This window comes from Cupressus sempervirens, chromosome 4 (assembly GCF_028749045.1).
Source record: "Cupressus sempervirens isolate cs-2001-9-10 chromosome 4, ASM2874904v1, whole genome shotgun sequence".
NCBI classification, from domain to species: Eukaryota; Viridiplantae; Streptophyta; class Pinopsida; order Cupressales; family Cupressaceae; genus Cupressus; species Cupressus sempervirens.
The window spans coordinates 371,387,493-371,412,858 of NC_143121.1; the positions used below are offsets into that span (position 1 = coordinate 371,387,493).

Genomic DNA, 25,366 nt, shown 5'->3' on the forward strand with positions numbered 1-25,366 from the left:
TTTTTCGGACTGCTTTTTTCGGCCTGCTTTTTCGGTTCCGCTTTTTTCATACTGCTTTTTCGGACTGCTTTTTCGTATCTGTTTTTTCAAACTGCTACCCTATTGAATCTCAAGACCATATCTTTCAATGGCATCAAGATTTCCAGCTTGAAGGGATTTCGTCTTTCAAACTATTGAGACATAATCTCCAGAAAATTTCCCAATTTCTTTGATATTTTCCAAGCCTGCATAAAAGAAGCTCTTTCATTTCTTTTATAGTGTTCTCACAAGAGCTCCATCCTTTGTTTTCTCAATGTGGGATAAAACATAACTCCCTTTATGTAACTTATGTCTCCAATGTGTTATAAAATAAAGGAGACTCTTTTGATTTAAATATTTCTCACAAACTATAGTCTATGCATTAATAAAGTTAAATATTTAAATTTAACTTTATAAAATAGCTTTATCAATGCATAACAAATCTTATTAATGATAAACATGTATTCTTGTCGATTTTAAACAATTACCATCGACATACTGCTGCCACTGGATGTCCGACCATGTCCAAGATGACTTACTATAAATAGTAAGTATGCCCAAAGTTACCTCAAAATCCATTAGAAAGACCTGCAACTAAAACTATCTAGGCCAAATGGCCTCGAAGTCCCTTTAATGTCCTAGTTAGCCTACGGGACAGTGGGGAAATAGGTCAACGACAACAACATGCTATGAATGCTTAAAAAGGGAACATTACAGTCCGCCCTTCCCAAAATTGCTTGTCCCCAAGCAATGGTTGAACAACAACCCAATCAATCCACCTGGATCCCAAATGTAGTCATGAACTATACTGCTGTCAGTCAACATAGGCTTCTGCAACAACCTTTGAAAATTAACCAAGAGGAATCCATAATCAAATTGACAATTACAGCTCAACCAAACTCCAAAATCACAACTGCCACAGTTAGAAACCCACGAGACACAAACTCTTAGAACATCAGAACCCAAGTAAAGTGGACAAATCAAGCTGCCAACATAGTAAATACCATCAACGCATCCCACTGGCCTATACGGAATGTATAATCCAACTCTGCAACAATGGTGAATGCTCCCGAATGAAACTGCACAAAGTATGGAGAATCCACACACTACACAACTCCTGCAGTCAACACAACTTTACAGATCACGAGCCATTGTCTCATAACCTTAACTCCCATGCACCGCTGATGGTGAAAAGACATCACAAGATAAACATCAAGAAATGGAACCCAAACCAAATTTGCCTGCCATCATCTCCTCAACACAAGGATCAAATGCTAACTGATGTACATACCTTGCAGTATAATGCTGATAAAAAGAACCAACCTTAGTCGACAGCTCACCATGAACAAGTGATACAGCCCACTGTGACTGATCACCAATTAAGTCAGGAGATGTCATAGCCAAAGGTGTAGAATCAATAACAACAACCGTTGAAGCATTACTCCCAAGCTCCTGCTCTAAGTCATGTATTATCAAGCTGTCAACTGCAGAATCTATCGCCATGTCATGCCTATCACAACTCTCATCCCGAGGTGTCAAGCTGTCCCATAATTGATGACAAGCACTAGGAACCAAAGTACATCTCTGTATCATCATCTCATCAACATGGTCATCAAAGGTAAATTGATGAGCATACCTCACAGTGTAATGCCGATAGAATGCGCCAATCTTAGTCAGTGGCTCAGACTGCAATCGATTATTAACCATGTTGGAACTGACTACTACCTCCGAAGACATCACCAAGGGAGTAGTATTACTAGCAGGAACCATGCCAACTGCCGGCTCACCAATATCACACATGATCTTTGATACAACATCTCTAGTCTCCGTGCCATCAGTACTAGAGGCCACCACCATGTCAGGCATACAACAACAATCTGCTGCAGCACCCAACTCAACTGATCTTGACTCTAGTGGGAACGAACCCGATATGCCAATATTAGTATCAAGGATGGATGTATTCTCATCTCCACTGTCTTTGACAATCTCGACCATGGACATCCTCGGATCACCAGACACCACAGCTTGTGACTGTACAGAATCTGGTAAAGATTGCAGTCGCTCTAACTCCACGGTCACCTTGGCCAAATGAAATTGTGACTCCTCGAAAGCCAACTGTGTACTCTCAAGAATTTCAGAAGTCACTTCGAGCTGCTGAGTAAGCTCACTCACCTCATCTTCCTTGGCCAATAATGCTTCGTATGCTGTACTCCCCCACTCCATAAGATAATCTCTGTTGGCTACCAACTGCATATAATTCTGTCTCAGAATCCGAATAGCCTCCCATAAAGAGTGGATCTCTGTCAAGGAAAGATAACTGCCTCCCTGCTCATCACTAGTAGGAGAACCCCATCCATAAATTGCTAACAACTGGCGAGCAGCATCAAAATGTTCGCACGCAATAGCAATGTCTCGCTTGCCAACTCTCAGCTGACTAGACACATGATTGTGTCGATTGGTTGAACTCCTATACTCTATCCCTAGTACACTGTCCAAAGGAGTAACATCAGAATAGCTATCATCTGTAATACTCAGATCTTGGGACTCTCCTGTAAACTCTGTCATCTCTGATAAATCATCATGTGACCTGACTGTAAAAGAAAACTGAGTCCCTGCTATATGCGCTAACTCCCGAACTGAGCTCACCTCAAGACAAAGCTTGTCCAATGTCTCTCAGAATCCTGGAGAGCCAACTGAATACACACCGAGGAATTTCGAGTATCCTCCAGCTCATGAGAAAGCTAGTCAGCCTCCTCCTCCTTCTTCTTCAATGCATCTAAATAGATCCCTGCAAGATTAAGGAGATGACCGCGATCTGAAAGTAGGTGCATGTAACTTACCTTCATTGCCTCCATGCCTTCCTTGATCTGCTGTAAGTCGTCACAAGAAGAACCTGTTGTGACTCCTTTCTGTCTCTCCTGCAGTTGAATCATCCAAATGTGATTCTCAATCAATCCATGCATCCTGTCATGATGAGATAAAGCCGCGACAATATCCTTGTCCCCTGTCTTCAGTTGGCTTGCCAAACCAAATGAAGAGCTATTAGCCTCTATCTCATGTGAAGAAGCATCCAACTGTGCTTGATACTCATTTTCTGCGAAGTCTTGAATGCTCACTTTCTAATCAACTGTACTATCCTCAAACATGACAGTATCCTCAACTGCTGTAACTTCATCCAGCCCAACTGTACTGGAATCACTATTTGTGTCAATCACGCAATCCAGTGTGCCTATGATATCACCTTCTGATGCAACTGGCTCAACCTGCACAACATCTGAAACCCCTTCTGCCTGTGAAGATGATGCAGATAAACCATTACCTGAAGATGTGCTAATGTCTCCCTGTATTGAATCAGCATGTCTGTCAAACTCCTCATACAAGTTTCTGCCTGTCATAGGGAAGGTACAATCCTTAGGGCTATCAAAACGTTCAATCAGTCTCTCCGTAAACTCCACATAGGTAATGTGTGCATGACCCCTAGTGACCATACCATGATGCCACCACTCATGTGCTAACCCATCCAGGTGAATTGCTGCATACTTAATAGCTTCTTCCTTAGGCATAGGGTTTATTTGAAAGTATGTGTCAAGCTTTTGAACCCAAGCTCTTGCTGTAGTCTTCCCCGAGCCATCATAATATGGTAATTGAAGTTTCCCTACTTTCTTCTGTAGCTCATAACTCTGGTTCCTGCCATGTCCACGTGGCATATGCTTCATCCGCACATCTATATACTCCCTAAAGGTGATTGCAGCAATAAAATCTGGACCTCCGGCTTTCCAATCTCTCCTCAGATGGTCCTGTATATCAGTGATCTGGGGCTCTGATATGGGTTGCTTTGGAGCTCTAGAAGGAAATATGGGAATCCTGGGCCGCGAACTCACTGTCCTAGTTTGCTGGGGTGCATGACCGAAATTGCTCCCAACTTGTTCGCCTCCATTTTGTGCCCCATCTTGATTATTACCATTCTGATTATTTCCTCCACCCACATTAGCATTCAACCCCATTTGACAAGCCATCATCTGCATCATAAGCTCAAATCTCTGACTCTGTTCTTGTGCTCTTTGCTCTGCTGATCGCTGTCTCTGTGTTAAGGTGTCTAATATTTGTAAGAATCTTTCTTTTCCCTGATCTGGACCGGCATTCATTTTGTCAAACATTGTTCTCTCTATCTGGCTATTCCAAATTCCCTATAAGACCTTCACAGGATGGCAGGACTTATAGCTCTGATACCACTGTAATAACCCCAATAGGATTATAACTTCTTCAAACACCAAAAATCTTTATACTTCAGTTGTTTGACATTTCGTCAAACACTTTGCAAGCAAGCTCTGATACCACTGTAATAACCCCAATAGGATTATAACTTCTTCAAACACCAAAAAATCTTTATACTTCAGTTGTTTGACATTTCGTCAAACACTTTGCAAGCAAGCTCTGATACCACTGTAATAACCCTCCTCAAATCTGCCCTCAAAAAATGCAGATGAAAGCTCAAGGAATTTCATCAAACAGTTCACATGCAAGGGACGTATGACTGATATAGTATTTCAGCTGGCTTTAAATGACCGTTTCTTCAATTTGCATCAATGAGAATCTTGTGCTAGAAGACTACAATGGACTGCACAATGACCTAACATGAGTGTGCTACTAATTTTGACAATATTCAGTGTATATATAGGATCTAAGCATGAGAAATGAACACCTACAGCCAACTAACATTTTTACAAACAGTTGGTATGCAAACTAACTAGCCGATAAATAATGATATTAAATTGCTTAAATAACACCAGCAACTATTATCTTCTTAATTGTAATGAAAAATACAATGCTCATGAAATATGGCCAAGACTTTGGCATTTACATGGATTACAAAATGATAATGCTAGTATAATGCACACTTACAGCTGAAAGCTTATAACACCCTAAAAAACAATATTAATAAAGGAACTTGGTTGTAGATGGCTGTAATAATTTTCTTCAATGCTGCCCCTTCTGCTTTGCTTTTCCGATTTGCTTTTTCGAACTGCTTTTTTCGGCTTGCTTTTTCGGTTCTGCTTTTTCGTACTGCTTTTTTGGCCTGCTTTTTCGGTTCCACTTTTTCGGACTGCTTTTTTCGGTTCCGCTTTTTTCGTACTACTTTTTCGGCCTGCTTTTTCGGTTCCGCTTTTTCGAACTGCTTTTTCGTATCTGTTTTTTCAAACTGCTGCCCTATTGAATCTCAAGACCATGTCTTTCAATGGCGTCAAGATTTCCAGCTTGAAGGGATTTTGTCCTTCAAACTATTGAGACATAATCTCCAGAAAATTTTCCAATTTCTTTGATATTTTTCAAGCCTGCATAAAAGAAGCTCTTTCATTTCTTTTATAGTGTTCTCACAAGAGCTCCATCCTTCGTTTTCTCAATGTGGGATAAAACATAATTCCCTTTACGTAACTTATGTCTCCAATGTGTTATAAAATAAAGGGGACTCTTTTAATTTAAATATTTCCCACAAACTATAATCTATGCATTAATAAAGTTAAATATTTAAATTTAACTTTATAAAATAGCTTTATAAATGCATAAAAAATCTTATTAATGATAAACAAGTCTCCTTGTCGATTTTAAACAATTACCATCAACATACTGCTACCACTGGATGTCCGACCATGTCCAAGATGACTTACTATAAATAGTAAGTATGCTCAAAGTTACCTCAAAACCCATCAGAAAGACTTGCAACTAAAACTATGTAGGCCAAATGGCCTCGAAGTCCCTTTAATGTCCTGGTTAGCCTATGGGACAGTGGGGAAATAGGCCAACGACAACAACATGCTATGAATGCTTAAAAAGGGAACATTACAAGTCTTTAGACACTTCACTCTAGAAATGCCACTTTGTTAGAGGATTTACAAAATGACTGTTAAGCCAACTTTGTTAAGAGATTTCTTCACTGCTACAATCATTAGAGAGTAACAATGATTGACCTGATTGTTGAAGCAACTGTCTTTGTAGATTCAGATCATAGTTCTGGCTTGACCTCTAGATCCTTCCTAATCAAAATATTCTTTGCAGCTCAATCTTCAAACTTGGATGCTCTGTCCTTAGTTAGATATCCTTCTCATTTCGCTTCTCTCACATTGTTTTTCAATTGCTTGATTAAATCGACAACTTGACCTTGCATATATATGATACTCAATGTCAAGTGGGCTTGAATACCCTTCCATACAAACATTTAACATCTATTTGGTCGGCTTGAATCAACCAAGAAATCACAAAGTGTAACCTGCTGAAAATTGGCTAATACGAAGATGAGTCACTCGGTTAATACCAAAATCCTTTGACGACCGATCAAACTCAGTTAATATTGACTTCTGCTTGGTTGGAACCGGAATCTTCTTTATTGCTCAATTGAGCTTGGCTAAAGCTGACCATGCTTGGATAAAGTTTGACATTTGTGTAACATCAATGACAATATACAATTGAATTATTGTTTTCAACATTGTGCATGCTCTTATTCATCGTTTATTTGTATGCTGTAATCATTCTTTGCCTGTGTGAGTCTAGTCATCCAAAGCCGGAACATCTTATTTGTTTGCTTGTGGTCCATGCCACCTGATTTATTGTTTAAGAAGCCATCCGATCGGTTTCCCTTATTCATTTCCCACCTTCTAGGGTGCTCAATTATCCTTAAACATATAATTTGCTGTCTGTGCATTCAAAAAAAATTATTCAATAAATTAATTGACCCTCATGAGCTTCTCTGCAATTACCATTTCATTGTTTCAAGTATGGGTGCTCCAAAATGATTATCTTCAGCAAACTTTAGTTCCGATAATTGAAGGTACGGTAAATATTATTTCAATGTCTTACGAAGTGTCTCGGCAGCCTCCAATCAACAATAGAGCTGCTATTAATATTTCATAATAATCTATTGTAATCACGGTTTCAATAAGTTCGATCCCCAGTAAATGTAAATCATCAAATAAAGACATGAATCGTAGGCAATGTGGAATCTATTCCACACGGACAATTCCTCCACTTCAGTGCTGGCTTAATTTTGAAGTGAGCAACTGTTATATCCTCATATCTGCAGCAATCCCTAAGACTGAGTAGCTCTGATACCATGTTAAAGATGATTACCTTTATCTCAGATCTGGACTATATGTGTCTTTTCTGATTTTCGGAATATGATTCTTACTAATCACTGTTCTTTTATCTGCAGTTTGTAATCAAAACATTGATAATATTGATCTTGACAAATATGATGGTGATGCTAAATCAATATTGAAAAACACTTTATATAATATTGCAAATTTGAATGTGATATTGGTGATATCCGATCTCAAATAAGCAGAGCATTAATTGATTTTGATGCCTCTCTTGATTTGATTGGTTAGATATAAGTATTGATCCAAAAGGCACAAAGCCAATAGTCATGTCATGAGAGGAAATGTCTCATGTCCGCTCATGACACGACTGTTGGTATAAACAATGGTTAACATAATACAAACCAATTTGGTTAACCAAAACATGATCAAGACAAATCGCCAATCAGTATAGACATAGATAGATCATTTTGTTCGATTCTATTATGTCTTAACGAAATGCATCGGATCATTTCCTTATCAATATTACGCAAGATATCATTACTCGATTATCAAGAGAAAATATAATCTGGAAGTACAGATTTCTGCATACTTAGTCTGATATGAATAATTTAGCTAATTGCTTGTTTGAATTCAAGACAAAGAATTCTTGTATCTGACCGTAGCTATAATATATCAACACATGCCGCATACAGATACTAATCACACAACTCTGAGTGTTTCATTTCATATATTTGCGTTGAATTGAATCTTGCAGGTTTATAAGAGATGGATTATTAAAAAGAACAGGAGAGGCATTAGCTGTTTACAATATTCATACCACATCACCCTTAGGCTGTATAAATTAACCCACATTGTCAACTTTCTATACCAGGATAGCTAGGATGCAGCTGCTGTGAGACCCACTGACTGTATACTGCTGAAAATGTCCAGTTGCTATTGAATTAATCTTTGAAGCAATATTTCCTGTCGCTGGTACCAAAAGGAACTGATGGTTGTGCTACAAAATGGAACTTCTGGTTTGGTTCTGATTTGCAAAGCAAGAAAAAATAATAATTAGTCAAAAGTATAGAATGAATTCTTCCTCGTGTGATTCCGCAAGTAAAGACTACATTGATTTAAGGAAGCAAGTTCTTTCTTTCTTTCAATAATGAAAGCCAATCAATGACAATCGCTAAATTCTCCCCCACACACCATGTCACAAAAAACTGCTGAGCTGGCTGAGATAACCTAGCCAATCAATGACGATTGCTAAATTCTCCCCTACACGCCATGTCACAAAGAACTATTGAGCTGGCTGAGATAATTGATAAGTCGAAAACAATTTAAAAAATGGTCTCATGCCCATGACTGAAAAATAGGGAACATTAAGTGTGGCCCCATAATAAATAATTAAATAATATTTGCTGGGACTTTAGTGTTTTGGCCTCTTTTTTAATCAATACTTTACACATTTTATTAAATCAATGTTTAAACTTTAGCCAATGGAGTGAATAAAAAATATTCTAACATGATTATTTATTTATTTAAATGAGAGGGGACATAACATGTTATACCTCCCTATTATTACTTATATCAACGTCTCTCTCTCTCTCTACACACACACACACACACAGATATATGCACACACACACACATGTACATATATGTATGTATGTATACCAAAGGAACGTGACTCGGACTTGGCTTGGACTCGACAGTGACTCAGCAAAGTAAAAAAACCTCGAAATTTTGAGATTTTTTAGGATTTAAAGAACATTCCATGCACCCATTATTGAATAAAGCTTAAATACACAATAAAATCATGAAATAGAAGGTAATTTGATCACAATGCACATACTTAAACATACACCAATTACATAAATACAAAAGGTAAATTGCCAATACTAAAATTTAAATAGTAGCTGAAGGAAATAGAAAAGTAAAACATAGAATCATAGATATATAAAATGATAAATCCATGAAACCCATCAAAATGTATATCAAATCCATGAAATCCAACACATCAATAGTCATCAAATGTTCCAAATTCCGACCATATGTTACATTAAACGAAAAGTTAAAACAAGACTATAGCTATGGCTCCTAGTCCTCATCCTCATCCTTATACTCATCCCCAACCTAAACCTCAGACACAGTATAATCTATAAAATGCCTCTTAGTAAGGCGTCTAAAGTAGGTCTTGGATGACTAATTAGCCATAGCATCAGCCTATGAAGTGCTTCTAGGATCAATTGTAGTCTCTGCCACTGCCTTGAGGTGCCACTAGGAACAACTGTAGCTCTTTAGTCCTCTACTGCTATAGCCACGGCCTTAGCCTCTCTGTTTGCCTCATTAACCCACTGTAGGTCCTTTTTATTAAAGATAGGATCAGTAGCCTCAGTGATCCACTCAGGCTTTGGATCAACCTCCTCTAGAGTAGTCGGAGTGGTGTCACTATCCAAAATCTCTCTGGTCCTATGCGCAGGTTGTAATGCACAAAGACTAGCTTGTTCATTTTCACCACAGACCACTTGTTACGTCTTTTCGAGTGGATGTGCTTGAACATGCTCCAGTTGCGCTCATATCTAGAAGCGCTACTTGGCTGACTCATTATGCATGCAGATGGCGATTTGCTGAAGGTTTTTGGTTGAAGGCCCAAACATTTGCCACCATCTATTTGAATTTTGAAAAAAGGAAAAGAAAAAATATTAGTCTCATTTCAAAATTTGAACTTTTAAGCTAGAAATTTAGAAACAAGATTGTATAAGGCTTAAGTTGCAATTTTTACCCGACTGCAATTTTGTATGACCTTCTTTGCAAATTTGACTCGAAAAAATGGGCCCTGTTGCATTATTATAGGCATTGATCTCAAGCAATATATATGTGGCATTAGTGGCCATCTTCGATATCACAGTGTATAGGCCACTAAGAACCTCCTCATCTGCTTTGAAATCTTCACGAAAATGGTATTCCGAATTAAGGTAATAGGCTGCTGCGTGGATGGGTTTATGAAGGTGATTTTGTCATCTCTTATCAATTATGTCCCAAATAGGGCCATACTTGTCCTCAACTCCTACATATTTGGCCTTAATAGCCTCCTTAGTCTTATCCATGCTCTCATATATGTAGCCCATAGCGGGCTTCTCCCCATCAACAACTTGTAAGAGGGCTACAAGGTGCCGAGTGATCTGCAAAACAATTTAACAAAAAAACAATTTAGTGAATGATGAAACTTTGCGAAGTTGCACAATGAAAATGAAACAAAAATGTATGAGATAAATTAATTTATAAAATTTTAAGACTTAAGCCTTTAAAATTTAAATTACCCCCACAATCTCCTTACATGGCCCCCAAAAACCTTCTTCATCATAAATGCATTTTGTTGCATCTATCCCTGCAGGGGTGGTTGGAAAGGAGAAGGAACGTCATTGTGGACCAACAAACATGCACCTCAAAGCTAACCTTGAACTCAACAAGGATTTTAGTGTGATAAAATTAGAGGCAAATCTTGTGATACCGGGACGAGCCAATTCCTTTCCCTTTGTGTATTCCCTCATAATGTTGAGGACCAAGGCATGATTATAGATGAACTTGCAAAGATTTTTGGCCTTAGCAACACATGATTTCACCCATTCAAGCTTGCTAATATCCTCTAACATGAGGTGGAGGCAATCGGCCGCACATGGAGTCCAAAAGATTTTTGGGTGTCTCTACATCAAAAGTTTTCTTGCAGCAATTTTAAATTAGTTAGTAAACAATTAAAAATTTAGATGTGTTAAAAAATTTTTAATTTTCAAAATTTAATGAAAGACTTAAATTTTTTTTTAGAACTTAGAAATTAAAATTTTACCTGTAGCAACATAATTAGCTGCATTATGAGTCACTACTTGGACAACATTCTCTTTCCCCACCTACCTTATGACTTCTTCAATAGCCTCACATAAGAATTTTTCATTTTTGACATATGAGAAAGCATCTATAGACTTCAAAAACATGGTGGATCCTGAAAGTGAAAATTAAACAAATAATTATCAAAACTTTAGTTATTCAATCATACATTAAATTTTAGACTTTGAGAAGTAGAGGATGATGAATTACCTCCGCTAGAAACAAGAAAATTGAGGAGAGTCCTATTCCTCCTATTTGTCCATCCATCCATCATATATAATTGTACACCTCCATTGGCTCCAAATCTTTCTAGAGTCTTCCAACTCAAGATTCATCTCCTCAACCATTTTTAGTAAGAGAGGGCCACTCAACTTATCTTCAGTGGGGGCTTTAAACCCCGCACCACAGATGGAAACCACATCAATCATCCTCTACCAATAAGGAGTCTTGTTACATTTAGAAAAATATTTTAATTAGCATATTTCAACATCAAGTTAAAATTATAAAATTTTATTTTAAAAATTGAATATAAAACTTAAAACAATCAAATATAAATGAAGTTGAAGTAATTGACTGCAATAAATGGAATGTTGCAAAAATACCAAAACTTGCAAATTGCTCTTCTTTCAGCTTCACGAATCTCTCTATTCCAGACCAAGCTCTCGAGTGAGGATTGTGCACCAGGAGTGGAAAGTGGTACAAAAAAATTGTCCAACCTAGATTTTCTGACTCTAAGACCAAAGGTAATGCCAGTACTACTAGTAGAGGCAGCGCCACTAGCAGTGCAAGGAATAGATGTAGAAGAAGTACAACTAGCAGAAGCACTAAGACGATAGGGGGGAAAGGGAAGCATCTTCTCCAACACAACCTATTGAACCTAGGGATGTAAAACTAGATATAGAAGCAGTGCCACATGAGTGTGGAAGGGAATTGGAACCAATTTGAGCTAACTCTGCTAATTGTTTTTGTTTTAATTCCTTTTCTTGTTCATATTTTTCTAAAGCAACATAACAAAAACGTTTAGCCTTAGGAGTTGTACTTTTACAAGGCTCAACATCATGACCACGTATGCCAACAATATGGTATTTCAATCTATTTATCCCCCCACTATTAACGACCTTACAAAATAGGCATTTTGTTTGAGTTCTACCTCTACCCGAAAATTCTATGGTGTACTTCCAGCACTCATCTTTTTTATTGCCTTTAAAGAGCTTGGGTTTTTTAGCTGGAGGAGCCATTATGAGTAAGGAAAAATGTCAAGGTTGCTGCAATAAGACACTCTAGACCAAATATTACCATTTAAGCATTGTATTTTATGAAGATCTAAAGCAAAACAAAACCCATAAACATACAAAAAAATTAATCCAAAAAACCCATAAGCATAGAGAAAAAAACTATCAAAATCCAAAAAATCAACTTTTACCTATTTGAAATGAGTTGAGAAGTGTTGAGAAGAGCTCCTATAAGCTCCTTGATGATCTAAATGCAAGTGTGTAGTTGCTCCAACGTCACAAATGCAAGCTTTTCTCCTCTTCCTTTCAGCTGGTTGCAAAACAATGGCACTCTATTTCTCTTCTCTCTCTCTCTCTCTCTCTCTCTCTCTCTCTCTCTCTCTTTCTTTTTCTCACAATAAAGTGTTATGAAAGCCCTTTTAGAGTCTTAAGGATAAAAAAGAACAAAAAAAGAAAAATTAAAAAAAAAACTGATTTTTAATGTTTTCACTTTGTTGGACATTGGCTGCTGCGGTCAGGTCAAGCAAGTTGTGACCTGAGAGTAACGCCTTGACCCGCGAGTCAGGCGAGTCACACAAGTCACCCTTCCTGACTCGCCGAGCTCGAGTCATGGGTCATTTTAACCTAGCAAATCCTCCCTAACTCACTGACTCGGGAGACTCGCCCGACTTGCGGCGAGTCTTGTTACTCTGATGTATACATACATACATACATATGTATGTATGTATATATAATTATATACTGAAATTGTTTACAAATCTTGTGCCCATTCAAGCAACAACATGAGAATTACAAACTTATTCAAGCTCCTTTCGAGCAACCGCATTAGAAACAACATTTAGAGTACCGAGAATCACAACTTAGAATTTCACAAAGATGTCTCTCTTGGGGTTTGAACCAGAGTCTCCACAATAAGAACTCATTGCTTCAACCAACTAAGCTAAACCCTTTGGACATGTATATATAATAATATATACATATATATATGTATGTATGTATATAGCTGTGCCATATTAAAATAATACAAAAAGAGAATTTTTAGTGTTTTTAATATACTTCTTGGCCTCATGGGTTGTGGGTCCTTGGAAGCCCTCTTGGGAAAGTGACAGGTCTCCTACGCGGACCTGCCCAAGCCTCGAGAAGAACTCAGACCCAAGAAGAACCTAGACCTGACAGGTAGGGTCCAAACCTTGCAACGTAACATGTGTCCAAGACAAATGTGGGTTCCACCCTTGTCTTGGACAGCAGTGCTTTCCCAAGAGTTTGTTTCTAGTCTTCTTTATTCTAAAAGAATTCTAACTTCCTTGTAACAAACAAATTTTCCTAACCAATTTAAAACAAATATTTAACTAACAACTAATCCCATTCACATGACAATGACTTCCATTAACTAATTATAACGAGAAAGAAGTAACTGCTACCTAATCTATAAAGGAAATAAATAAATGATTACATTGCTATCATTTAAATCAATCTAACATGTTCAATTGAAAGTAAAGTAGCAACTACCATCTTAAACATCTAATATATTCAGGCATATATTTCTGAACTATCTATTTATGCTCCCATGATTCCAAAGGTAAAAGTGCAAAAGAACATGCAGAAATAATGGAGAAATCCCTTTGTCTCATTGTTCAAGCCTCGGCATTGGTGAGAGGAGAAGCATTGATATAGGCTTAACCTCTCAACCGTGGACCATACTTATCCCCACACATCTTAACTTAATAGAACGACTTTCCCTACCTCGAGATCGGGCTCGGGATGTTCTTAAGTCCAGCCATCCGAGCATCCCAGTTGTTTAAGTGTCTCATCAGTTATTCCTAAATAACTGAAGCTTCTGGACAAACAAAAAGATTTCATGATCGACAAATCTTCCTATATCTACCTTGGCCAAGGATTTCAAATTGGGTTCGTAAAACCCAATTTCCACCACTCGACTTGACAACAGGTTTCATCATTAGGACATGCATGAGCTATTTTATGTGTTTGTTACTTATTTATCTGATTTCAATCTTGATTTTGTTTGCAGGTTATATTTTACACCTCTTCACCAATCATTGGCCTTTCTACGAGGTGAATTCCTCGATGTCATTATATATTCTAATTCCATGCAAGGTAGTGTGTTTAAGCATTGCAAACATTTGGACACATTCCAATATACATAATTAACTCAGTTTCAAAGGCTGAATAATTGGTGTAAGCTCAAGATCATTTTAATGATTGAAATCATAACACTTCAGATATCAGTAGATAGCATAATGGATTATCTCTACTAATTCAGTCGTAACCGACTGAGGAGAATATGTCGAATCAGATTGAGAAAGAAGACAATAAAAATAATGGTTGGGAAATACATGTGCATAGATATTGCTTTATACTACTCAATTGCATTCTCATGGTTAATCAAATTTAAATCAAGAACAAGATATCGGATTGCTAGTAAAAGTTATTGTGGTTGGGAGTTACGTATCCGACTATACTTTCTATTTCCTTTCTTTGCTCTAAACATTCCACAAAAACAAGGTATTTGAAGGTAAACGAATTCTACAAAGGTATAAATATGTTTCAGAATAATAGAGTATAGAAGCTGATTGAAACAAGAGTCACGTGACTTGATCTTCAAGCTCGGATTTCTTCTTCCGCTTGTTGGTATTCTTGGTCTCTGTTGTATATTGCCTTGTTCCAATTTTCTAGCACTGTTGGACTTAGAAGAATTCCGAGGAATGAGTTAGGATTATAGAGATAGGAAGGTTTAATCTGAGATTGTGGTTCACAGGGTTTGGTAACAAACACAGCAGATTTGGGAAGAGAGTAGGAATATTGTAGAAGGAAGAAGGGGTGTCTCAAATTGATTCATGATGAACTTTTAATGGTCAGTCGTGACCTTTGGGCTACTGTCGGTTAACAAGAAGGCTTTTCAAATCCTTCAAAAATTCGAATTTTGAAAAGAAAGAACAAGGAGGGAAAAAGAATTGAAAGTTGACGAGTTTAATTTTTATTTTATTATTATTATAAGCCCTTATGTATGTTTAAGTATGTATATCGATGAGGTGACATCAATAGATTATATAATTATAATTTATTGGTGCCACTTCATTTTTATAAATATGTATTCGTATTTAAGAGTTTATAATAATGATTAAATAAGAAAATTCAATAATAAATCTTCAAAGGTATGAATTAAATTAAATTTAGATTATTTTAAAGTTCTTATTATATTGTTTTCCTAATAGCTCATGTGGTACTATAATGCAATCTGTGGTCAAGTCTTTGTATCCTTTCCAAGGTAGTCTTAGGTCATACCTGTCAAGCTTGACGACTGGACAAATCGACCATCCCCTTCCGATGATCTCGTTTAACAATGCCTCCCCTCTCTTTAGTCTTCTTCCTACAATCACCCAAGCAAAACATTCTCACCAAGACATTAATTCAAAAATATATTGAATCGTTAATTCCAACCAAACAATTGTCAATCATCTAATGACAGTTATAGGTTGCTTGATTATTTTCCTCAACGTCTATATTAACTAACTCATTTCACATGATCATGAAAGAAATAATTCGTTATCAGTTGGTACAACATATATAATTAACTAACTCGTTTCGCATGATCAAGAAAAAGAAACAATCGGTTAATAGTTGATACAACGTATATAATTAACCAACTTGTTTCACATGATCAGGAATAATTCGTTAAACCAACAGATATGATCCAATAAAAAATTAGGGCAAAAATTGGGATGGAACATTCCCTCTCGATTTGGCATTGTTTTCCTCACTTTTTCACTTGATATGTTTCCTTTTGATCATGATATGAAAGTTTGATTTAATTGCAGGGATGGCTCCATGATGTCAAGGCTTAAGGTTCAGTGAAAACAAAAGACATGAAAATGCAAGTGGGAGTTTTGAGAATTTTTTTCTAAGTATATCTAAACCCACATAATGGCAAGTTATCAAATCATTTGATTATGAATTTCTGCCTGATACCACCCCAAAAGATTTTGATTCTCAATGGGTTTGTAATCCTTGTTTATAATTATAATTTTTTGAAATGCTGGCCAATGCTTGAGATTGGCCTCAATTAATTCATCTTCCATTTTATAAATAGTCTGCCCCCTGTTTCCTTTTCTCAAACAATGCATGACTGAATAGCTTGGGATGTAATTCAGAATATTCAATGTTTCTTTTAGAGTATTTGTTATCTTCTAATTCTTGAAATTCTCTTTCTCAAGTAGAGTATTGCAACCATCAAATCTCCATCTATGATGACATTCTCTACATTGCAGGATTTGACAAGTTGAAGGCCAAATAAGGCCTCTGCTTCCACTTCATTACTCATTGTTAATTTTGTTTTTCTGCTGCTATTTATCATTCTTTGAATTGCAGATAATGCAGCCAGCTTTGGATTGGCTTGGGTTTCCGGATGATGCACTGTTAAAATACAATTTCCAAGTGCCTTCACTGGGTGGGGTCCACGAGGACTAGTTAGATTGGAACACCCATGAACTTTGGGAAGGTAGAGAGCTTATTCCATTTTTTTAACATTTCTAGGTACGACGAGGATACTATATGTTTCCACAGTGGTTTGGATATAGCACAAGACATGTGACCTTTGTGATAGCAATTTTTAGCTTGGACACTGTTTTCAAGCTCTGTTTTATACTTGAATGATTCTTTGATTCAATTCCTTTCAAATCATCCAGATCAACTGCACCAAGCTGGTGTTCCATAAGCATGAGAGAGCAACATCGTTTTTACCTTTATGCCAATCTTTGGACAATAATATCACAGAATCAGGAATGGGGAGATTGCCATTCTTCTTATTGGATAACCATTCCCATTGGGAAGGAGCATTTTATGAACACATGCTTTTTTTGTTTGGTCCTGCAAAACAAAGAGGGTACTGAATGGATGCTAGCCAGTTTCTGAAGTCTATCCCCACCCCTCACACTTTGTTGACTATAGTCTTTTTTTAACAGATATTGCATGTACAGTATTCCAGGGAGAACTAAATAATCAATTTGTCTTCAATTTTTTTCAGGATCTTGATTTGCACATGACAGGTTGATTGTCAATACTTGTTTCTTTCCAGTTAGCTTTCTTTGTATGTTTGATATATTTCTATATTTTTGCCATTTCCGCTAAGCAAAAATTGAATCTGCTTGCTAAACTTCATCTGCATACTAATTAATAATCTGATAGACGGTGATTAGTAATTACTGTCTATCAGATTTCTTGCCTTTTGCCAACTGTCGACTAATAAATTCTACATTGCATCCTGATAAGTATATACGCTTGTCATATCTGTAGTATGTTGATTGATGATATGCATACATAATGTTAAAGATAAGCGGACTGATTCCATGATGCAAAATAGTTGCAGGACATGCATCTGTGAAGCTTCTGAAATGTGATACTGATATTACAATTTCAGGTTTTACATGATTCTGTTAACTTTTGTATTAATCTGATTCTATTATGATTTTCCAATAAATATGAACGTTAATTTATCTCTCTAATGTCTGATACCTGTTTAGAAGGTTGCTATACCCATAGTAAAGGCCGCTATATTTTCCCATAGAATGTGCAAACTAGAGGTAAAAATCTGCATGAAAAATCTACAAAATGCCTATCTGTGGTATCTTGTTTTATGAGTAAACAGTGAAACAGTTCCAGGTTATTGAAAGTGATTTTTGTTGGTTTCCAGGAGTTTTTCTGTTCCTGGTCATTTGGGTTTCAAAACCTCTTCACTCTCTGAGTGAGTTAATGCTCTCACTAAGTTGTAAAAATAAGGTTTTGCCTAAAGCCGAAGTTTGGAGTTTTGGGATTTCAATATTTAGATGTCAATAATTTGCAGTTTCTGCTCACTAAATGCTGAAATGACAATGCAATTTCCATTTTTTATGATTGGGAGTATGTTAACCTAATATGAGATTTCTCTGTTTCTCGATCTTTGTAAAATTGAAGTTTCAAGTTCAACCATAGAAAGCACATCGATACAGCATTTGTGTTGTCAATGTACTATAAGTCGAAACAGTTTTTGTAAGGTTGACAGAATTCCAGTTAAATATTTTATAGCACCATCATTTTAGTAGATTTTGATGTAGCATTCATGACTATGTAAATTTTATCCAAAGAGTCAATTAAAAGGATATTAAAAATTCCATTTCTTAAAAGTCTCTAATTGCAGATGAAATGTTTTATGCCAATGTATATGCATCTTTTTTGTTTCATTCCTCTAGTAACATGTAGGACTCCATATGTTAAACAATGCTTTGTGGCATTCTTCTACTAACATTTTGGACCTTATATGTTAAAAAAATCTTTATTGGAGGAAGAAAGGTTTAGTACAAGCAGCCCAAAAATTTAAATCCAGCTTTCTTAGATAATTTACATATGTTTGCCTCTCTATTACCCACTTTCTATGATCATAGTATTTTCTCTGTTTGTGCTCATCAATTTAAATTTTCAACTCCTCTACTAAATGGGAAGATTTTTCATTTTAATTTTTAAATGTTTTATGTACTTAACCATATTTTTTGTAATACAAGGTTTTATTTCATTTGATATTATTTTTTCTTGATGTTTGAACTATTTAGACTTTTCTTTTATTTGGAAAATATGTGCACTATTGATATTCTAAACTGATTATTCTTGAGCAGATCTTTGTCTCGGAAGGATATCCAGGTCCTTGTAGGTTTTGGCTGTCCAAGTTTAGACAAAAAGGCGGTTCTCTCAGGAAAACGCTTGAGAGCATATGTTCATCTTGATGAAGGAGATGTAAGTGATTTAGCAAAATCTTTTTGAAGTTTGAAATTTTTATGGATAATGAGTTGGTAGATCATTCTTTTAGAATGCAGTTGTTTTATGAGTTCTCTTTTTTAATTTTGATTGTACTTAAGAAAGTCAACTAGGTCTATAAAAAGCAACGTTTACCTCTGCTTGCTCATTTTTCCTTCCACTGGAATCTGCTAATGCATCTTAGAATCCCTGGCTGACTATTTTTTTTTTGCTCCATTTGACTTCTTTTGCCTCACCTCAAGCTCCTCCATGTGGAAATGGTACATGTTTCCAAGGACAAACAGGCATTGCATTATGTTTCCCATAATGCTGTTTCTCTTGTTTTCTCTGGCCTTGAGCTTCCTTGTTGCCATGCATCTAATAAATTGTTTGCAATTGTTGCTGCATTACTTTCACCCATATTCTTAGATCAGCCATTCCAGAAAATCGTCTTTCAAATTCTATCTTTGTTGGATTTCATACTGCCTGTCTTGACTAATGGTGTGTTCCATCTGATTAGTATGTTATCCTACTAGTATTTATGTATTTTTCATTTGTTTTGTCTTATGTGTCTTTGTGAGCCCAAGAAAATTCTGTTGAGGTCTGTTATGAGCAAATGAGTTGTCTTGTTGTGTCCCCCTCTTAAAACCTTAGTTATAAGGTTCTCCTACTAAGAGAAAGGTTCAAGAAACAATAAAGATAAATAAATGATATCAAATAATTCCAACATACATTAGTATTGAATTTAAAAGAAATCATGATAATATACTTATTTATTAATGTAATAGTATTAATAATAATAAAATTAAAGTATTAACATTACTGATAATATCAAACAAATAAATAATGATAAAGTTATTATACTATTTCACTATTAATGGTGTAAAAGTAAAATATGTATAATTTTAAATGAATGGACCCAAAGATATAATAAATAAATTATATCCAAAATTTGAAAATATAAAATAAATAAATCTAATATATTCAAATATTATATAATATAGTATACACATATAAAGATAATATTTATATGAGATATATATTAATTATGTATAATTATAACTTAACTATAATGACTCGATTAATTAATACCTGAGGGATGTGACCTGTAATAAAATCTATAAAAAAGAGGAGGAAGATAAGAAGAGATGTGAATAACTATTTTGAAAATAAGGAACAATAAAACCTAAAATATGAAATATCTGATTGGGGATATTACAAGTGGTATTAGAGCATGTTTCTGCCAGCCTGGAGGAATAGCAGTAGTGGAGAGACCATCATTTAGGAAAATGTAGATTATATTTTTATGGACCCTCTCCTCAGAACAAAAGTATTGCAGGGAGAATAAGAAATGGGAGTAAATGACTTCCAACAAGAAAGAACAGTCTCAGCCACGAGCCTTTATCTCAGTGATTACAATTGACAATTCTTATATTAATATACAGGCCAGTAGCATAGAATCGACACCAGCAGTAAAAATAGTAAATAGACCTGGCGTTATTAAATTGGGATTATTGATTTCATTAGATGTGGTTTTCTGTTCCTAGTAATGACATTTAGACATAATGCAGGCCAGTAGCATAGAATCGACACCAGCAGTAAAAATAGTAAATAGACCTGGCGTTATTAAATTGGGATTATTGATTTCATTAGATGTGGTTATCTGTTCCTAGTAATGACATTTAGACATTTAGACTTTTGAGGAGGATATTGCACCAATAGAAATAATCATCTTCTGCAAGCATAGAACTACCCAATGAAGATATATGGGACGGGGGGACATCGAATGGAATAAATATACATATCCAATGCAAGACATAAGCCTTACCCTACAATGGTAGATAACAATAATTAAACTCTACATATTATAGCAATGGAAAATATCTCAGGTTGACAGGATCGTATGGTTCAAGAAGAGCTAGGGTCATTGAACTCATGTGTTAAAGTTCCCATTAGAGAACAAAATTGGTAAGAGTTGTTGGAAGTTTCCGTCTGAGATCAAACATGGGTACTATCAAAGTTCCTAGGCACCGAATTCACAAAAGCCTTCTCGGAGATGATTTGGATTATAGGAAGTTTAAATCATATTTGGTATCCTTGTTACTCATTAATAATTCAATAGTATAACATCAGCGATATCTAGAGGAATTAGCAAGTTGAGCATCATATAAACATCTTTTTGAAGTGATTTGAGTCAATATATCCAATAATCACCAAATTTAAATACAAGGGAACATAGTTATAATTCAAGCTCCAACCGAAGGAGCACATATTTGATATTACAGATCTCTTATAACCTCTAACTCATATAGCCATTGAGATTTTTGTCTCCAGATTTACTGACTGCAGACAGTTAAAGTCTTTTAAACATGTTTTAGATCTGCTATCTGACCATCTGGGTAAATAGTCAATACCGTTTCTAAGCCCATCAAGAAGGATATAAAAATAAGTCAACATTCTATCTACAGTAAAAAATGCAAGCAATATTTGCAACTATCGTAACAAATATTATTAAGGACCACACATTGTACGCAATTTAAATAGTTTTCATTGAAGTTTATATTCAGAACTATCTTCATTGTACCACAAATATGCTGCATTGTGATGACTCTCAGCATTAGCAGAGTAAGATACTGTTAAAAATGTTCTATCTAGCATCAATTAGAGATCTGGAACAATGAGGCTTACAAATTTATTAAGTCACTTTCAGTTGCAGCTTTGATTTTAGAGTTGTTGACAGTGACCTAAGCTGGTTGGATTCCATGAGGACAGAATTTGTGACTTGTGCTCCCATGTTCTGAAGCTTCAGACATTGGAAGGTATTTCACAGAGTCATAACAGCTAAATAGAAGGCTGGGGCATTACAAAGTGACATTTCATGCTTACAACTTGACAAAGGTGAGACAAACTTAAGCTTTAAAATCTCAAGTAATCCTATTACTGTTGGAGCCTGAGACTTATTGATAAAAATAAATAAAGAATTTTATGAAAATTAATTCGCTAAATTGTGAGAGGACTTTACAGTGGTAACAGTGAATGCCCAGCAAACATCTTACAGTAAATGATGTGTAAGTTGTCAAAAGCTTAAACAACAATAATTGCTCCGACATAGTCATTCAATTCCTAGCAAATAAGAACAAGGGATTATCAATAATTACATCAATCAAATCACTGGTGCCCAAATTGGCAAAATGCATTCTTAAGGAATGTTGAGACTCTATCTTTTGTCAATTCATTCTACAAATCTTTTGAAAATATAATTCTTGCATAAATTGAAGACAATCAACTTATATTTGCAAGTGCTTAGAAGAAGAGATCTTGTGAAAATTGGGGAAAATATTGCCAAATTTCATATTCCATGACAGTGACATTGACAAAATGTTCATGATTGACTCTACCCTTGGAAGAAGACACTATATACATTGGCTCCTATCACTATTATGTACTATGCAACCCAATCGATATAGAGGGAAAGAAACATCATGCCATAGAAATGTTTGAAAGAGTTGACGAGATTTAAAATGGAGATAGAGAATCATCAATCTTTTTATACGGAGACTTGAAGTTGAAAAAGATGAACCAAACAATGAAGAATAAACAATGCAGTAGTTATAGGTACTTTTCAAGCATCCTTTTTCTAAATCAAGAGGGACTTATAGGTACAGAGATATGCATAGAGGATTAAAGATTGGCCACAAAACTGAGGTAAAGGATCAAGGAAAGCTACATTTTAGAATCATATGAAATGATAAATGACATCTGCTTGATATAGAGACAAAATACATGTATTTTTTTTACTGATTTAGATCATTTTGTCACAAGATAAGGTAATGCCTACGGTGTAATGGACTATGCTACATCATACAAATGCACTAGGTAGGGCCTGTGGTAGAATGGGCCTGAGCTACATCGTACAAAGGCACTAGGTAAGGCATGGGGTAGAATGGGCATGAGTTACATCATACAAAGGCACTATGTAAGGCCTGTGGTGGAATGGGCATGAGCTACATCATACAAAGGCACTAGGTAAGGCCTGTAGTGGAATGAGCTTATGCGACATCATACAAAGGCACTATCTTGGGAGTAATGATCCAAGTGAGGTAATGTGATAAGGGGGAATGGTGAGGCTCACTAGGTACACAACTCCATATGGGGCCAAGGGGGATAGAGTATTTGCCCTTGGGCCTAGGGTTGGGTAACAAGGCACCCTTAAAGGAGAATGATGAGGCCTACTAGGTACGCACCTCATGAAGTATGGAGCCAAGGGGGCTAGAGTATCTACCCTTGGGCCTAGGGTCGAGTAACAGGGCACTCTATTGGAGTTCATCCTCCAATCCGAGAGGGTTTAGACCGAAGTAAGGAGACTCTGACCCGACTTGGACCCAACAAGGGTGACTTGGCTCGTGACCTAGCTCGGACTCGTTAGTGACTCAACAAAGTGAGAAAACTATTGAAATTTAGAGATTTTTTAGGATTTAAAGAACATTCCATGCACCCATTAGTGAATAAAGGTTGAAGACACAATAACATCATGAAATAGAAGGTAATATGATTACATACATAACATACATTGATTACATAAGTGCAAAGTTAAATTACTAAATAGTAGCTAAAGGAAATAGAAATCATAGATATTTAAATCCACGAAACCCATCAAAATGTATATCAAATATATGAAATCCATCACATCAATAGTCATCATCAAATGTTCCAATCATATGTTAAACAAGAAGTTAAAAAAACAAGACTATAGCTATGGTTCCGAGTCCTCATCCTCATCCTCATCCTCATCCTCAATGTCAACCTCAGAATAATCTATAATATGCCTATGGTTCCTAGTCCTCATCCTTAATGTCAACCTTAGAATAATCTATAATATGCCTCCTAGCAAGGCATCTAAGATAGGTTTTGGATGACTGATTAGCCATAGCCTCTGCTTGTGAGGTGCATCTAGGATCAACTGTAGTCTCTACCAGTGCTACTAGTATCACCTATAGCTCTCTACTCCTATGCTGCCATAGCCACGACCTCAGCCTCTTTGTCTGCCTCGTCTACTCACTCTAGGTTCTCATCATCAAAGACATGATTAGTAGCCTCAGTGATCCACTTAGAGTCTAGATCAACCTTCTCTAGAGTAATCGGAAAGGTCTCACTATCCAATAGCTCCTTGGGCCTAATGTACAGGTTGTAATGCACAAAGACTAGTTTATTCATTTTCTCCATAGACAAACTTGTTATGCCTTTTCGAGTGGATGTGCTCGAACATACTCTAGCCGCGCTCACATCCAGAAGTGCTACATGGCTGGCTCAATATGCGGATGGCGATTTGTTGAAGGCCCAAACATTTGCCACCATCTATCTGAAAATCGGAAAAGAAAAAAATATTAGTCTCATTTCAACCTTTAAAGCTAGAAAGTTAGAAACTAGATAAAAAAATTATAAATTAATATGCAATGTGCATCACTTCATAAGGCTTAAGCTGCAATTTTTACCCGGCTGCAATTTGTACGACTGTCTTTGTAGATTTGGCCTGAAAAAATTGGGCCCTATTACATTATTATAGGCATCCATCTCAAGCAATATATTTGTGGGATTAGTGGCTATCTTTGATATCACAGTGTATAGGCCACTAAGAACCTCCTCATTTGCCTTGAAATCATCATACAGATGATATGACAACTGAGGTAATAGGCTGCTGCATGGATGGGTCTGTGAAGCTGATTTTGCCATCTCCTATCAATTATGTCCCAAATGGGGCCATACTTGTCCTCAACTCCTACATATTTGGTTGTAATGGTCTCCTTGGCCCTATCCACGCCCTCATATATGTAGCCCATAGTGGGCTTCTCCCTGTTAGCAACTCGTAGGAGGGCTATAAGGGGCTAAGTGATATACAAAACAATTAAACACAATAACAATTTAGTGAATGATGATATGATGATGATCATTGAAAATTGAAATATGTAACTTTGTGAAGTTGCACAATGAAAATAAAACAAAAATATGCATTAGATAAATTAATTTATAAATTTTAAGACTTTAAGTTTTTAAAATTTAAATTACCTCCACAATCTCCTTACAAGGGTCCCAAAAATCTCCTTCATCATAAATGCATTTTGTTGCATCTATCCCTGTACGGGTTGTAGCAAAGGATGAGGAAGTCCATTGTCGACCAACAAACATGCACCTCAAAGGTAACCTTGAACTCAACAAGGACTTTCGGGTGATAAAATTAGAGGCAAATCTTGTGATATTGGGACAAGTCAACTCCTTTCCCTCCGTGTATTCCCTCGTAATGCTAAGGACCAAGGTATGATTATACATGAACTTGCAAAGATTTTTGGCCTTATCAACACATGATTTCACCCATTCAATCTT

The 25,366-nt window shown here is 36.2% G+C and overlaps 1 protein-coding gene across 1 annotated transcript in view; it reads left to right on the forward strand.

The window, feature by feature from the left end:
- Window positions 1–25,366, forward strand: part of LOC149561612 (zinc finger (Ran-binding) family protein) — an 82,425-nt gene that overhangs the window by 41,244 nt on the left and 15,815 nt on the right. The window contains exon 2 of the mRNA XM_089825206.1: window positions 18,871–18,988. Coding sequence (XP_089681332.1) covers window positions 18,871–18,988 — 118 coding nt within the window. The remainder of the gene's footprint in view (window positions 1–18,870; window positions 18,989–25,366) is intronic.